The following is a 14274-nucleotide window of genomic DNA, read 5'->3' on the forward strand; positions in this document are numbered from 1 at the left end:
GACCCGAAACGTTAACTCTGTTTTCTCCTCCACAGATGCTGCCAGACCTGCTGAGCTTTTCCAGCAACTTTGTTTTTGTTCCTGAAAATTGATCTGTTGCACTTCATGTTTGGTGTGCATTACTGAAGGAAAGGGACAGAGGGACATCCCATGTTTGTGGCATGATTTGTATTCGCAAGGCAATATAATGTGGTTAAATAGTCAGTAGCTGCAGCCCTTCCCATAAAGGAAATGACAAAGAGATTGACTGAGGTCACTGGCAAGCGCAAGAAATGATTTGCTGTTTGTGCAATTTTGGCCTTGATAATGTGATTAAGAGCAAAGAAATGGCTCATGATGCCATATTGGCTTGAGTGTCATAGCAACGGCAGTATCCTCAGGATAGAGTCATCTTTTTTCATCCATGTGAGTGTTGTCTCTTTCCTCTTGGTGCTGTGGGAGGTAGAGCTCATGTACAGTGAGGATTTCTGGATGGAGGTTGGTAGATGTGGATACACAATTAGAATAAACAAAAGTATTTGTTGTATAAGTTTCTGAAGTGGGTAATGTTCATGTGATATTGCCTCCACCAATGAAACTGGTGTTACACATAATCTGTGGGTCATAACTAGCTTTTGGAGGGAGCAAATTTCCCTGTACCAGCTTCTAATGCCCTGGTTATTATATCTGAACAAATGTTGGAATACTTCTTGCGAACATGCTAGAAGTATTGATATCTTCTGCACATTTGTACTGTAGTGTAACTACTGATCATTAGATAAGCCAGGAAAACAGCCACATTCGGAGGGGTTAGACGTTGTCACCCAGGACCTAGGATCACCCAGGAATGACCTTGGCAATATTTATAAAATCATGTGGGGCATAAATAAGATGAATAGCGAAGGCCTTTTCCTTAGGGTAAGGGAGTCCAAAACGAGAGGACATATGTTTAAGGTGAGAGAGAAAAGATTTAAAGGGGACCTGAGACACAAAACTTTCACACAAGGTTGTGCGTATATGGAATGAGCTGCCAGGGGAAGTGGTAGATGTGGGTATAATAACAGCATTTAAAATACATTTGGACAGGTAGATGAATAGTTAAGATTTAGAGGGATATGGGGCATTGCAGGCAAACGGGACTAGTTAAATTTGGGAGAGTTGGTCAGTGTGGACAAGTTGGACCAAAGGGTCTGTTTCCATGTTGTATGACTCTATGACTCTATCCAACCCAGGGACGTCAAATAACTGTGGGAGCTTGGAGTTATTTAAAATATAAGCATCATGAGAACTCCCTGGTAAATGAACGCTCATCAAGATTTTTTATTCTGACGGTCACAGACAAGTTGAAATTTAAGGGAATGAAGCTCCTTCTGTTGTACAAATTCAGCTGGTTATTCACAGGGAACCTCAATGACCATGTGTGCATTTGATTATACCCTGTACCTGTTGGAACTGTGTGATGACCCCAAAGCTGACTTCTATAGCAGTCAGCCTATCAGCATCTGTGAGAATCCAACGAGTTCCTTCGTCCATCTGAATAGGACATTTGTCACTTCCTGTATGTGTCAATGTGTTGCAGCCCAGGAAATGATCCATATGCCCCCTTTAAGACTTGAAGTAATCTACTTGTGGAAAAGTTTAGGATCACAGTTATCTTGGGCAGTAGGTTTTGTTGTTGGAGGTGATGGCCTAGTGGTAATATCACTACACGATTAATCCAGAAACCCAGGTAATATTCTGGTTTAAATCCCACCATGGCAGATAGTAGAATTTCAATTCAATAAAAAGCTGGAATTAAGTCTAAGCATGACCATGAGTTCATTTCCAATTCATGGAAAAAACCCACGTGGTTCACTAACATCCTTTAAGGAAGGAAACTGCCATCCTTACCTGGTCTGGCCTACATGTGACTCTAAGCCACACAGCAATGTGGTTGACTCTCAACTGTCCTCTGGGCAATTAGGGATGGGCAGCAAGTGTTCACCTAGTCAGTGACCCCCTCATCCTGTGAATGAATAAAGAACAGAGCATGTACTAATCAATAACATGGTATGGCGACTTATATAAAACTTTTCACTGTATTTTGTTTAGTAAAAATACATGTGACAATAAATTGCTATTCTTTTCTCTTGTATTCTAACCATTCCTTGAGAAATCCTTAGCCATCATTGAGATGACTTCTTCTGTCAGACATCTGGAGGTGGTTGGCATGTATTTTAAACATATGCTTGTACGACAGTGCTTTTTGGTGCTGAAGATGGTCTTGGCTGGGTTCAACCTGACCTACCTGCCCTTTGGATGGTGTTAACTGATAGTCTAGTTGTGTATTTTGCTATCAAAGCCCTGTTCCAGTAAATCCACTCTTCCACTGCTTGAGATTCCAAAAATATTGGGCGTATGAGACCCATTGCAGACCGACAATGTGAACCGTGTGAAGAAGGCAGACAAAGACACATTGATGTGGCCTTCATTCTGAAACAGATAAACTTAACTCAGGAAACTACTTGACCCTCCCATATGGCAAACCTGAACTTCTCCCATTCCTTGGTGGACTCCTTTTACTGATCTTCTGTTCGGAAAGCACCTGATTCTCTGCAAGGTAGTCGGTTTTTAGTAGCCATTTCAGTGGACATGGGCACTGTGACCTTGTCGTTGGATCCCATCCGATTCCACCATCTTTCCATCATCTCCAGCTTCACAGGAACTTACAAACAGGAGGTGGCCATTCAGCACCTCGAGCCTGTTCCACCATTCAAGGAAATCATGGCTGATCCATAGCCTAACTGTATGTACCTGCCTTTGGCCCATTCCCCTTAATACTTTTGTTGAACAAAAATGTATGTATCTCAGATTTAAAATTAACAACTGATACAGTGCCCAGTGCCATTTTGTGGAAATGGGCTCCAAACAACTACCATTCTTTGTGTGTGGAAGTGCTTCCTAACATCTCTCTTAAACAGCCTAGCCCTAATTCTCAGACTATGCCCCCTTGTTCTAGAACCTTCAACCAGTAGAAATAGTTTATTTTTACCCAATCTGTATTTTCATATTAGTATCTTGAAGACATCAATCAGATCACTCCTTAACCAAAACATAGCTATGGTATAGCAAATAAGCTTTGCCTTCTGTTGTATTGTCTTCTGATGATATCGCCAAAATTATGAAATGTAATTTCTGTAGTCAATAAAGGGATCTCAAGACTATAACAGCTAACTAGTTATCTCAAATGTTAAATCTATTTTTAAAATCAATGGATACTGTAATAACACCTAATTAATTAAGGCTCTTGTCATCGTCATGACTCTTCAGCTAATTACATTGAGGTATGGTTGGTGTATACAGACCATATTACTCCTTCATTAAAATATTGTGTATTCTATTCAATGCATGAATGCCATTTCTGTAAAAGTTTCTGTGTTGATAACCTGAATGTTGCATTAAAATTTAACACTCTTGGTTTGTCTTAAGTGACCTAACATGTTAGTAATTCATTTAAAGTTTGAACATTGGAATCTTGTACCTTAAGAAGAATTGAAATAATTTACTGCAATACATTGTAATGATATAAATGTTCTGGAATCGTTAGTTTCTGAATATATCTGTACCAAGAAAATTCATATTCATATTGTTATTTCAGGTTACCCTGATCTACTGAACAACACAAAACCAAGTCTTTCTCGGCGTTCCTTTCAAGGCTGCATGCAACTTCTTCATGTGGATGATCAGCTGGTTGACTTACATGCTGTTGAGCAAGGAAAACTCGGGTGGTTTACCAATGTTAACATTGACATGTGTGCTATCATAGACAGGTAATTAAATAACGAGAAAGTTTATTTTTCAGCATAAATCAAGAATCAGCGATTTAGCACAGGCAAATGACACACCAGCACAGTGAGTATATATTGTTTTGAATACAGATTGGACAGAATATTAAAAAAGACGTTGGATGATTAAAATATTAATCAAGAGGGGAAAATGAAGTATGAGAGAAAGTTATCTAGAAATATAAAAGACATAGTAAGCATTTCTGTGGATATTTGAAAAGGAAAAGATATACCAGGTCCTATAGAAAGTGGGTCAAGGGAATTAATAATGAAAAATAAAGAGTTGGCAAAATAATCGAACAGCTATGTTGCATTGGTCTATCCAATAAGAGGGTGCAGGTAATATCCAAGTAAGTGCTGTAAATCAGTAAATGGAAGGGAGGAAGGAACTTAAGAAAATTAAAGTCATCAATGAACCAGTACTGAGTAAATTGTTGGAGCTATATGCTGATAATTACTCAGGTTCTGATGGACTTTATCCTGAGGTCTTAAAAGAACAGTGAGATAGTTGAGATATTAGTTTTAATTTTGTGAAGTTTCCAACATTTGAGGAAGATTCCATTAGATTAGATAATAGCAAATGAAAGACCAGAAGAACTATTGATTCTAGAAATCAGAAACAAAAACAGAAATTGTTGCAAAAACTCAGCAGGTCTGGCAGCATTCATGGAGAGAAAGCAGAGTTAATATTTGAGGTCTAGTGAACTTTCTTCAAACCTACTAGGAAAAAGTTGGTTTTTTAGGAAAAAGTGGGGGGGGGGGGGGGGGGGGGGGGGGGGGGGGGAGAGGAGTTAAGGAGTAAACGATAGATGGAGATAGAGCCCAAAGAGAGACAAGAATAGTTGAACAGATAAAGGAGCAAATAATGGTCAGCTTGGGAAAATCAGTAGCTGCTATTGGGGACTGTTAGTGGCTAACAATGGGTCGTGTGTAACAGTAAACCATGTCATAACAAGGCATGGTGTGTAGGGGTTAGGGTAAGGATGTGGGCTAAGGTACCTCAAGCCCTAAAATTGTTTAACTCCATTTTGAGTCCAGAAGGTGGTGGATTTCCTAAGTGGAAAATGAGGTACTGAGCTACACTGGAGCACTGCAACAATCCTGAGACGGAGATGTTGGGCAGGGTACAAGGGCACGTTGAAGTGGCAGGCAACTGGAAGGTTGGACATTTTTGCGAGCAGAATGTAGGTGTTCTGCAATGTGGTCATCCGGTCTATGCTTCGTTTCCCCAATTTAGATGAGAATATATTGTGAGCAGCGAATGCAGAAGACTAGATTGAGTGAAGTGCAGGTAAAGCGCTGCTTCACCTGAGAAGTGTGTTTGGGCCCTTGGCTGGTGAGGAGGGAGGAAGTAAATGGACAGATGTTATACTTTCTGCCGTTGTAGGGGAAGATGCTGTGAGAATGTGAGTGGGTGTTGGGAGTGAAGTAGGAGTGGACCAGGATGCCCCGAAGGGAATGGTCCTTGCGGAAGGCTGACACAGGAGGGGAGGGGACTATGTGTTTAATGGTAGTATCCCGCTTGAGGTGTTGGAAATGGCAGTTAATGATCCTTTGGATGTGGATGCTGGTGGGATGGTAGGGAGGACAAGTGGAATCCTATCCCTGTTGTGGGAGGAAAGAGAAGGGGTGAGGGCTGAAGTGTGGGAGATAAGCCAGACCCAACTGAAGGCCATCAACTACGGTGCTGGGGAGTCCTTAGTTGAGGAAGAAGGTAGACATTTCGGAGGTCCCCTTGTTGAAGTTGGCATCATCAGAACAGATGCAGTGGAGAATGGAATAGTGTCTTTACAGAAAGCAGGGAGTGAGGATGTATAATTAAGGTGACTGTGGGAGTTGTTCGGTTTGTAGTGGCTATTGGTGGCCAGCCTAACACCAGAAATGGAAACAGAGCTGTCGAGAAAGGGAAGGGAGGAGTCAGAGATGGACCAGGTGAAGGTGAGAGTGGGGTGGAAATTGGAAGTGCAGTTGATAAGCTTTTCCAATTCTGGATGAGAGAGGGAAACAGCGCTGATAATCCCATCAAGAGAAGAGTTATGTGTGGGGGCCATGATAGCATTAGAACAAGGAATGTCCCATGTACCCCACAAAGCAAACAGCTTAACTGGTACCCATGTAGGTACCCAAGGCCACGCCTTTGACCTGAAGAAAATGAGAGGAGGTAAAAGAGAAATTGCTCAGAGTGAGGACAAGGTCGGCCAAGTGGAGGATGGTGGTGGTGGATGGGGATGTTTCAGGTCTTTTTTCCAGGAAGAAGCGGAGAGCCCTGACGCCATCCTGATGGGGGATGGATGTGTAAAGGGATTTCATGTCCATGATAAAGAGGAAGCAGCTGGAGCTCTCAAACTGAAAAATTCTGAAACTGACATAAAGCATCAGAGAAATTGCGATGCAAATGGGAAAGAGCTGGACAAGGGGAGAAAAGATTGAGTCGGGTAGGAAGAAATGAGTTCTATGGGGCAGGACAAGGCAGAAACAATCAGTCTGTCTAGGAAGTCCTGGTTGTGGATTTTGGGAAGGAAGTAGAAGTGAGCTGTGCATGGCTGGGATCCATCAGCTTGGAGGCAGTGGGTGATGTGGAGGAGGAGAGCACGGAGGGGTGGTGGTTGGGAGATCAATAGCAAATGAATCTTTGTTATTCAAGAAGTGACAAACTCATAAAGCAGGTAACTACAGGCCAATGAGATTAACCTCTGTCACATAGAGATGTTAGACACTGTTATTAAAGATCTTATCGTAAGACACTTAGTTCAAGCTAACCAGCAGAATCAACATGATGTTTTGAAAGAGAAATCATGTTTTATCAATTTATTGGAATTCTTTGGGAAAGTAACATGTGTTGTGCATAGAAGGGAACTGGTGAATTGTATTAGGATTTCCAGAAGGTATTTGATATGATGCCATGTCAAAATTTATTGCAGGAAATAAATGGCTCATGATATGAGAGTAGCATATTGACTACCTAACAGGAACTAAAAAGTAGGCATAAAAGGCTCATCTTTTGATTGGCAAGATGTAACAAGTTGTATGCCTGAGGATCAGTACTGGGACATCATCTCCAAGTCTACAATTTATAAAAATGATTTGGATGAAGAGACCAAAAGTGATGTTGCTAGATGTGCCAATGACACATAGAAAAGTAGAAAATTCTGTTATGAGGAGGACACAAGGAGGCTACAAAGTGATAAAGATAATTTGTGAGTGGGTAAAGATCTGGCAAAAGTATTAGCACATGAAAATGTGAAATTGTCTATTTTGGCAAGAAAAAGCAAGATACATATTATCTAAATGGTGAGAGATTGTAGAGCTCTGATATGCAAAGGGATTTGGGTGTCTTAGTGTATGAATTGCAAATGGTTAGTATGAAGGTACAGCAAGTAATTAGAAAAGAATGTCATCATTTATCAGAACAGAGTTGGAAGATACTTTCTTTGCTTATGCTGTCTGACTGGCTGATTGTTTTGGACATGTGTTTTTTTTTAATATGTCCTTTTATGAATCAGTGCAAATTTTGTCCTAGAATGTTCCTGTCAAGGGTCTTGGACATTTTCATTACGATGAAATTGGATTGGAAATGCATATTTTATAATTGATTATTTGCAAACAGTCATCATATCAAATGAAAAGGGGCACATGGCCTCACATATTGTGAAATAAGGATAACAGCAATACCTTTAAAAAGAAGTTGTACAAGTGTATAACAGCACTTCTGTGTGTTCATTAGGATTACAGGCTGAAAAAAAAAACCTCTGTAAACTGTGGGAATGAAATAACAATGAAAATTTATATCTTTGAAGCGTTCTCATAAGGTGTCCTATAGCACCAAGCCACAAAATGAGATATGGGGTCATATGCCAAAAGCTTGATCAAAGATACAAATTTTGAAGACTGACTTAGAGGAAAGTGTGGGAAGGAGGCAGAGAGGTGTTGGAAGAGTATTCTGGAGCTTAGGGTTCAGGCAGTTCAAGAAATGGTAACCAATAGCGAAATAATTAAATTTGAGGATGCTCAAGAAGCCAGAATTAGCTGAGCCTAGACATCTGGAAGAGTTGTGGGGCTGGCGGAGATTAGGGAGGGGTGAAGGTACAGACAGATTTAAAAGTAGCTGAGAATTTGAAGATCAATATGTTGCTTGACAGGGAGCCGGTTACAGTCAGTTAGCAGAGGGATGATAGGTGACTGGGGCCTGATGCTTGGTAAGGTAGAGAATTCTAGTTTTGGATGATCTGAAGTTTGTGGAGGTTAGTTGTATGAGACCAGCGAAGAGTTCATTAGAATAGGCAAATCTGGAATTCAGAAAAGAGCTTTTACCAAAGTCAAAACTAAACAGAGGCATGATCGTGTCTTCTGTTTGAAGATTGAAGTTTGTTTCGATACAGGGAAAACAAAATATTTCTGCTCTTAAATACTTAATAATTTGTTAGTGGAAAACTTAAATGTTTGATCCAAAACTAGTCGTATGGCAATCCGAAAATATCTGAGTTATTCATTGGTAGCTCAATGCAATTTCCCCAGGTCTTCGTCTCTGCTTGTACACTACTGCCATGCTATCACATAGAAAAATGTGTGGTAACAATGGCATCATACAACTAATAAATAGAGCACTGAGCTTTTTATAACAAGACTGGTTAGAGTTAAGCATGAAATCTCCCAAATAGTTATACTGGTCGAATAATTAAAAACAATTCAAGGAATTTATATCCACTTTTCTAAAGCTGTCAAAATAAGTAGGAACAAAATATTAGCAGAACATATTTATTGTTGGCAAGAAATACAATAATACAAAACAGAAACTAAAGAAACTCTGGATCCAAACATTTATTGTTTTGATCCTTGCAGTTCATTCATTTTTGACATTTAATCTATATATTTAAATATATTTGGTGGTGAATGTTTCTCACTGGTGATTATTGTGCACTGATAATTCTCTTCTTGGCACTGAAATGTAATGGTGCACTATTTTCTGCTGGTTAATGTAAAATTTGTACATTTCAAACTCATTTGTTTCTTCTTGCAGAGGGCAGCAGACTCATTAACATCTGTGCTCTCACACTTTAATTAGCCTTTAAGTAAGATTCCCTCACATACACGGCTCTTCTGTATCATTAAATGTCTCAATACAGCCAAAATTTACATAGTCAAAAAGTAAAAGGCATTGTAACGTACAAACATGTGAATAAAGAATATTCAGTTCCTCGATGCTGCATGATCACTGATAAGATCCTGGCTAACTTGGACCATATTCTCAAATTGACATTCCCATGTAACCCAAAAATCTTTCAACTATTGCTTCTTTAATGAGTTCAAGCGACGGAGGGGTTGCTGGCTAGGTCAACATTTAATGTCCACCCAGAATTGCCCTAGAGATGGTGATGGCGAGCTGACATCTCAAATCCCTGCAGGGTATAGATAGACTGAAGACTTCGGTGGAGAAACAGCAATTGGAATCTAATTCAGACAATGCAAGGTTGGAAGGTCTAAAGTAGGAGGGAAGTATATAGTAAGTGGCAGAACCCTTATTAGCATTAACATAGAGAGGGATTTTGGCGTACAGGTCCACAGTTCCCTGAAAGTGGCAATGCAAGTGGATAAGGTCATCAAAATGGCACGTGGTAAGCTTGCCTTCATTGGGCGGGTCATAGAGTAAAAAAATTAGCAAGTCATGTTGCAGCTGTACAGAGCTTTAGTAAAGCCACATTTGAAATATTGCATACAGTTCTGGTTGCCACACTAGCAGAAGCATGTGGAGGCTTCAGAGAGAGTACAGAAAAGGTTTACCAGCATGTTGTCTGGTTTGGAAGGTGTTAACTATGAGGAGATGCTGGAAAAAACTCAGTTTGTTTTCACTTGAGTGTCGGAGGCTGAGGGACAACTTGATAGAAGTTTACAATATTATGAAAGTTATGGATAGAATGGATAATTAGAGTCTTTTTCCCAGGGAAGAAATGTGAATTCTTTGTGGGTGTAGGTTTAAGATAAAAGGGAGAAAGTTTAATGAAGATGTGAGAGGCAAGTGTTTTACACAAAGGATGGTAGGTGCCTGGAATGTGCTATCAGAGGAGGTGGTATAAACAAATATAATAGTGATGATACTGTGGGTTTGAGAGACATGTTTTGTCCTTTTTTTATGAAGAAAGATAGAGACAGAAGTGTCGAGCTGTCTGCTCAAAGCCAAAACTTGTGAGGCCTTGGGACTTTTTCAGTTAGAACAATAGAAGCAGCCTGAATTGGGGGTGATCAAGCTCCCCCAGAACCAGGATTTTTAGTTTTAGCTTTCAGCAGTTGCTGGGATCTTGAAACTGGATGTGGAAGCACTTATCCCTCTCTCTGTTACAGCTAAAAGCTGGGGTTCTCTTCCTGCTGCTGGAATTGCATGTGAGACAATCTGTTTTACTGAATTTGCCTTTGCCAGTGATGCGTTTATGGGATGTTACGATATTAGAACAGTTAATTAATTGTAATTATTTTGTTAAGCATTTCAATAAAGGTACAGTTAAGCCAATTCTTTTCTTCTTATTTTGTCTGCATTTTAATTGTACTGTTAAAATAAAGTGTGTTTTACTTAAATTCAAGTAGTTTGACCAATTGAATTGCGTGTGAAATGCAATACTTTATACCTTTTAAAATAAGGAAAGCTTAGGGTCTAGGCTATCTTCTTAATATGTTTTGGTCTGGTCTAAAACAAATTGGGGGCCCTTATCAAGATCAAAATCTCTAATTCCAGGTTGGGGGCTTAGGATAAGTGGACTCAAAGGCAGTGAGTAGTTAGTGTTGGTGTCTTTTATTATGACTGTTGCATTCGGTTGGTTCAAGTAAGGTTTACCTTGTGTAGTAAAGGCTCTTTCAGTCACTGAGAGTTTCTTGGGGATAGGAAAAAGTCACTTCAAGAGTTTTACAGAATGTCGGCAAGGCAAAGCTTTTGGAGGTGGCTGAGAAGCAGGAGTTGGGGTTGCCCTTGTCTGTGCGAAAAGGGGAGGAAATTGCAGCAATAGCTTGACATTTACGATTACTGGAAATGCCATCAGAATAATTGGAAATGAATAAAATTCAATTGCAAATGAAGCAGTTTGAACATAAAAAGGAAATGAAACAGCTTGAATTATGACTGTAAGCAGAAGAAAGAGAAAATAGTTCTAGCAGAAGAAAAAGGAAACAAAAAAGTCCTTGGCAGAAGAAAGGGAGAAAAAGGGAGTTTTTGAACTTCAGAGTTTGGAACCGAAAACTCAAAGTCGACTTAAAATCACGGAGGTAGAGGTGGAAGGTGAGAGTAGTGATGAAGAAAGTGATAAGAGAGCAATCCCGTCATAGCCAAAGGCCTGGTGGGGATCTGTTTAAATATGTCCAACCATTTCCAAAGTTTGACGAGAAGGTTGTAGAAACCTTATTCATTTCATTTGAGAAAGTGGCGAAACAAATGAAATGGCCAGCGACCATGTGGGCATTGTTGATTCAAACAAATTGGTGGGTAAAGCGAGTGGCATATTTGCATCACTATAAGGGGAAGTATCTGAGGAGTATGATGAGGTGAAAAAAGCCATCTTAAATGTGTATGAGCTGGTACCAGAGACCTACAGACAATGTTTTAGAATCTAAGGAGGGAACCTGATGAAAAGTACGTAAAGTTTGAAAGGATCAAACAAAGTGGTTTTGATAAATGGATATGGGCATTGAAAATTGATCAAACATATGATGGTCTGAGAGAGACAATTAATTTGGAAGTGTTCTAAAATTCACTTCCTGAAGAAGTGAGAACACATGTGGAAGAACAGGGTATTAAGACTGCAAGATTAGCAGCAGAAATGGCAGTTATGGTTATGAGCTTGTTCATAAATCAAAGTTTGGCTTCTGACATTAATTTCAATCTGTGAGGGACAGTAATTGGGGAGAAGGGAATCCTCACATGGTAAGGGAAGGAGATTTCATTGAAGATACGAAAGATTGTTTACCACAGCGTAAAAAAAAACAACCCATGAAGAGGGATGAGAAGTAAAAAAACTCAGGTGTCTTCACTGTAATTAAGTTGCAGTGATGGTGGTTCAGGAAAGAAACTGGGAAGACAGATGCAGGAAAACAGGATGAGCCGGTGAGCTTTCTTGAAGTGGTAAAGGAAAGCGCAGTGGAAACTAAAAAGTTGCAAAAGAATATACAACTTGGTCAGGAGTCAGTTGAGATGAAAGTGCCAGATCTCTTTAAAGAATTTACTTGCATGGGTAAGGTTTAATCATGTGTGCCAAGAGGAGTGGATAAAGAAATTAAGATTTTAAAAGATGCAGGAGCAAGTCAATCTTTGGTGAGAGATGAAGAGATATGTAATTCAGAAGGAGTATTGCCAGAAAAAGTGGTAATGTGGAATTCACACTGAGAAGAGCAGAATTCCATTATATAAAGTGAGTCCGGTGAGAAGTGGTGGCAGAAGTAATAGAGAAATTCTCAGTTCCAGAAATGCAGTTTATCCTTGGTTATGACATAGCTGATCACAGGTGGGAGTGATGCCTACTATTGTTGAAAAGCCAGTGGAAAATCAGGCAATGAGGGTACTACAGGCAGTAATTCCTGGGATTTTTCCTGGATGTGTAGTAACAAGGTCACAAAGCCACATGTGAAAGCAGGGGGAGAAATCAAGGAATAAAGATAAAGAAGTTGAAGTTCAATTATCAGAAAATACGTTTAATCAAACGGTTCAGAAAAAGCAAGAACAGGTGGAGGACAGGTAGATATTTTTAGATTCGAAAAATTAGCTGAAGTATAACAGAAAGATGAAAACCTAAGGCAGTTGAAAAGCATATACAGAATAAGAACCTGAATGTATCCCAGAATGTTACTGTCTTCGAAATGAAGTCTTGATGAGGAAATGGAGACTGTCACATATTCAGGTTGCTGGAAAATGGGCAGAAGTTCATTAAATTGTATAAGCAATGGGTTATAGAAAGGACATGTTGTGCGTAGCACATGAATTACCAGGAGCAGGTCATTGGGATTAAGAAAAATGCAAGTCAAAATACAAAAATGATTTTTTTTTAGCCTGGACTGCATCAGAATGTGGCTAATTTTTGCCAGACATGTCATACTTGTCAGCTAATTGGAAAAGTTACATCTCAGTTGTCCTAATTTTTCAAGGACTGTAACTTCCCCCCCTCAGTGGTCGAGAACGCCTTCAACCGTATCTCCCACATTTCCCGCAACTCATCCCTCACACCCCGTTCACGCAATAAGAACCAAAAAAGAACCCCCCTCGTCCTCACGTACCACCCCACCAGCCTCCGGATCCAACGCATCATCCTCCGACATTTCCGCCATCTGCAATCCGACCCCACCACCAAAGACATCTTTCCCTCCCCACTCTTATCTGCTTTCCGGAGGGACCACTCTCTCCGTGACTCCCTTGTCTGCTCCACACTCCCCTCCAGCCCCACCACACCCGGCACTTCTCCCTGCAACTGCAGGAAGTGCTACACCTGCCCCCATACCTCCTCCCTCACCCCCATCCCAGGCCCCAAGAAGACTTTCCACATCAAGCAGATGTTCACCTGCACATCTGCCAATGTGGTATACTGCATCCGCTGTACCCGTTGTGGCCTCCTCTACATCGGGGAAACCAAACGGAGGCTTGGGGACCGCTTTGCAGAACACCTACGCTCGGTTCGCAATAAACAACTGCACCTCCCAGTCGCGAACCATTTCAACTCCCCCTCCCATTCCTCAGACGACATGTCCATCCTGGGCCTCCTGCAGTGCCACAACGATGCCACCCGAAGGTTGCAGGAACAGCAACTCATATTCCGCTTGGGAACCCTGCAGCCCAATGGTATCAATGTGGATTTCACAAGCTTCAAAATCTCCCTTCCCCCTACCACGTTCCCAAAACCAGTCCAGCTTGTCCCCGCCTCCCTAACCTGTCTTCCTCCCACCTATCCCCTCCTCCCACCTCAAACTGCACCCCCATTTCCTACCTACCAACCTCATCCCGCCCCCTTGACCTGCCCGTCCTCCCTGGACTGACCTATCCCCTCCCTAACTCCCCACCTACACTCACCTTTACTGGCTCCATCCCCGCCTCTTCGACCTGTTTGTTTCCTCTCCACCTATCCTCTCCTCTATCCATCTTCTATCCGCCTCCCACTCTCTCCCTATTTATTTCAGAACCGCCTTCCCCTCCCCCATTTCTGATGAAGGGTCTAGGCCCAAAACGTCAGCCTTTCTGCTCCTATGATGCTGCTTGGCCTGCTGTGTTCATCCAGCTCTGCACCTTGTTGTCTTTAATACTCACTCCTGAATTTGAGGAACCTTTTACAAGAGTCTTATTTGATTGCAAAGGACCCCTACCTAAAACAAAACGGTGGGAATGAGTATTTATTGACCACAATGGATCTGTCTACTAGATTTTCAGAGTCAATTCAATTATGCATCCTAATGCCTTGACCAAAATGTCCCATTTTCAACCAAATGTTGAGTTTGAGATAAAATTGTTGTG

General features: G+C 40.9%; 1 protein-coding gene across 1 annotated transcript in view; it reads left to right on the forward strand.

Annotated features, from left to right (window-relative positions):
• The window catches only part of LOC109913433 (contactin-associated protein-like 2), a 1704267-nt gene that overhangs the window by 885911 nt on the left and 804082 nt on the right, over nt 1-14274 (forward strand). Inside the window, exon 10 of the mRNA XM_048610560.1 lies at nt 3617-3788. Coding sequence (XP_048466517.1) covers nt 3617-3788 — 172 coding nt within the window. The remainder of the gene's footprint in view (nt 1-3616; nt 3789-14274) is intronic.

This window comes from Rhincodon typus, chromosome 2 (assembly GCF_021869965.1).
Source record: "Rhincodon typus isolate 14 chromosome 2, sRhiTyp1.1, whole genome shotgun sequence".
Classification (NCBI taxonomy): domain Eukaryota; kingdom Metazoa; phylum Chordata; class Chondrichthyes; order Orectolobiformes; family Rhincodontidae; genus Rhincodon; species Rhincodon typus.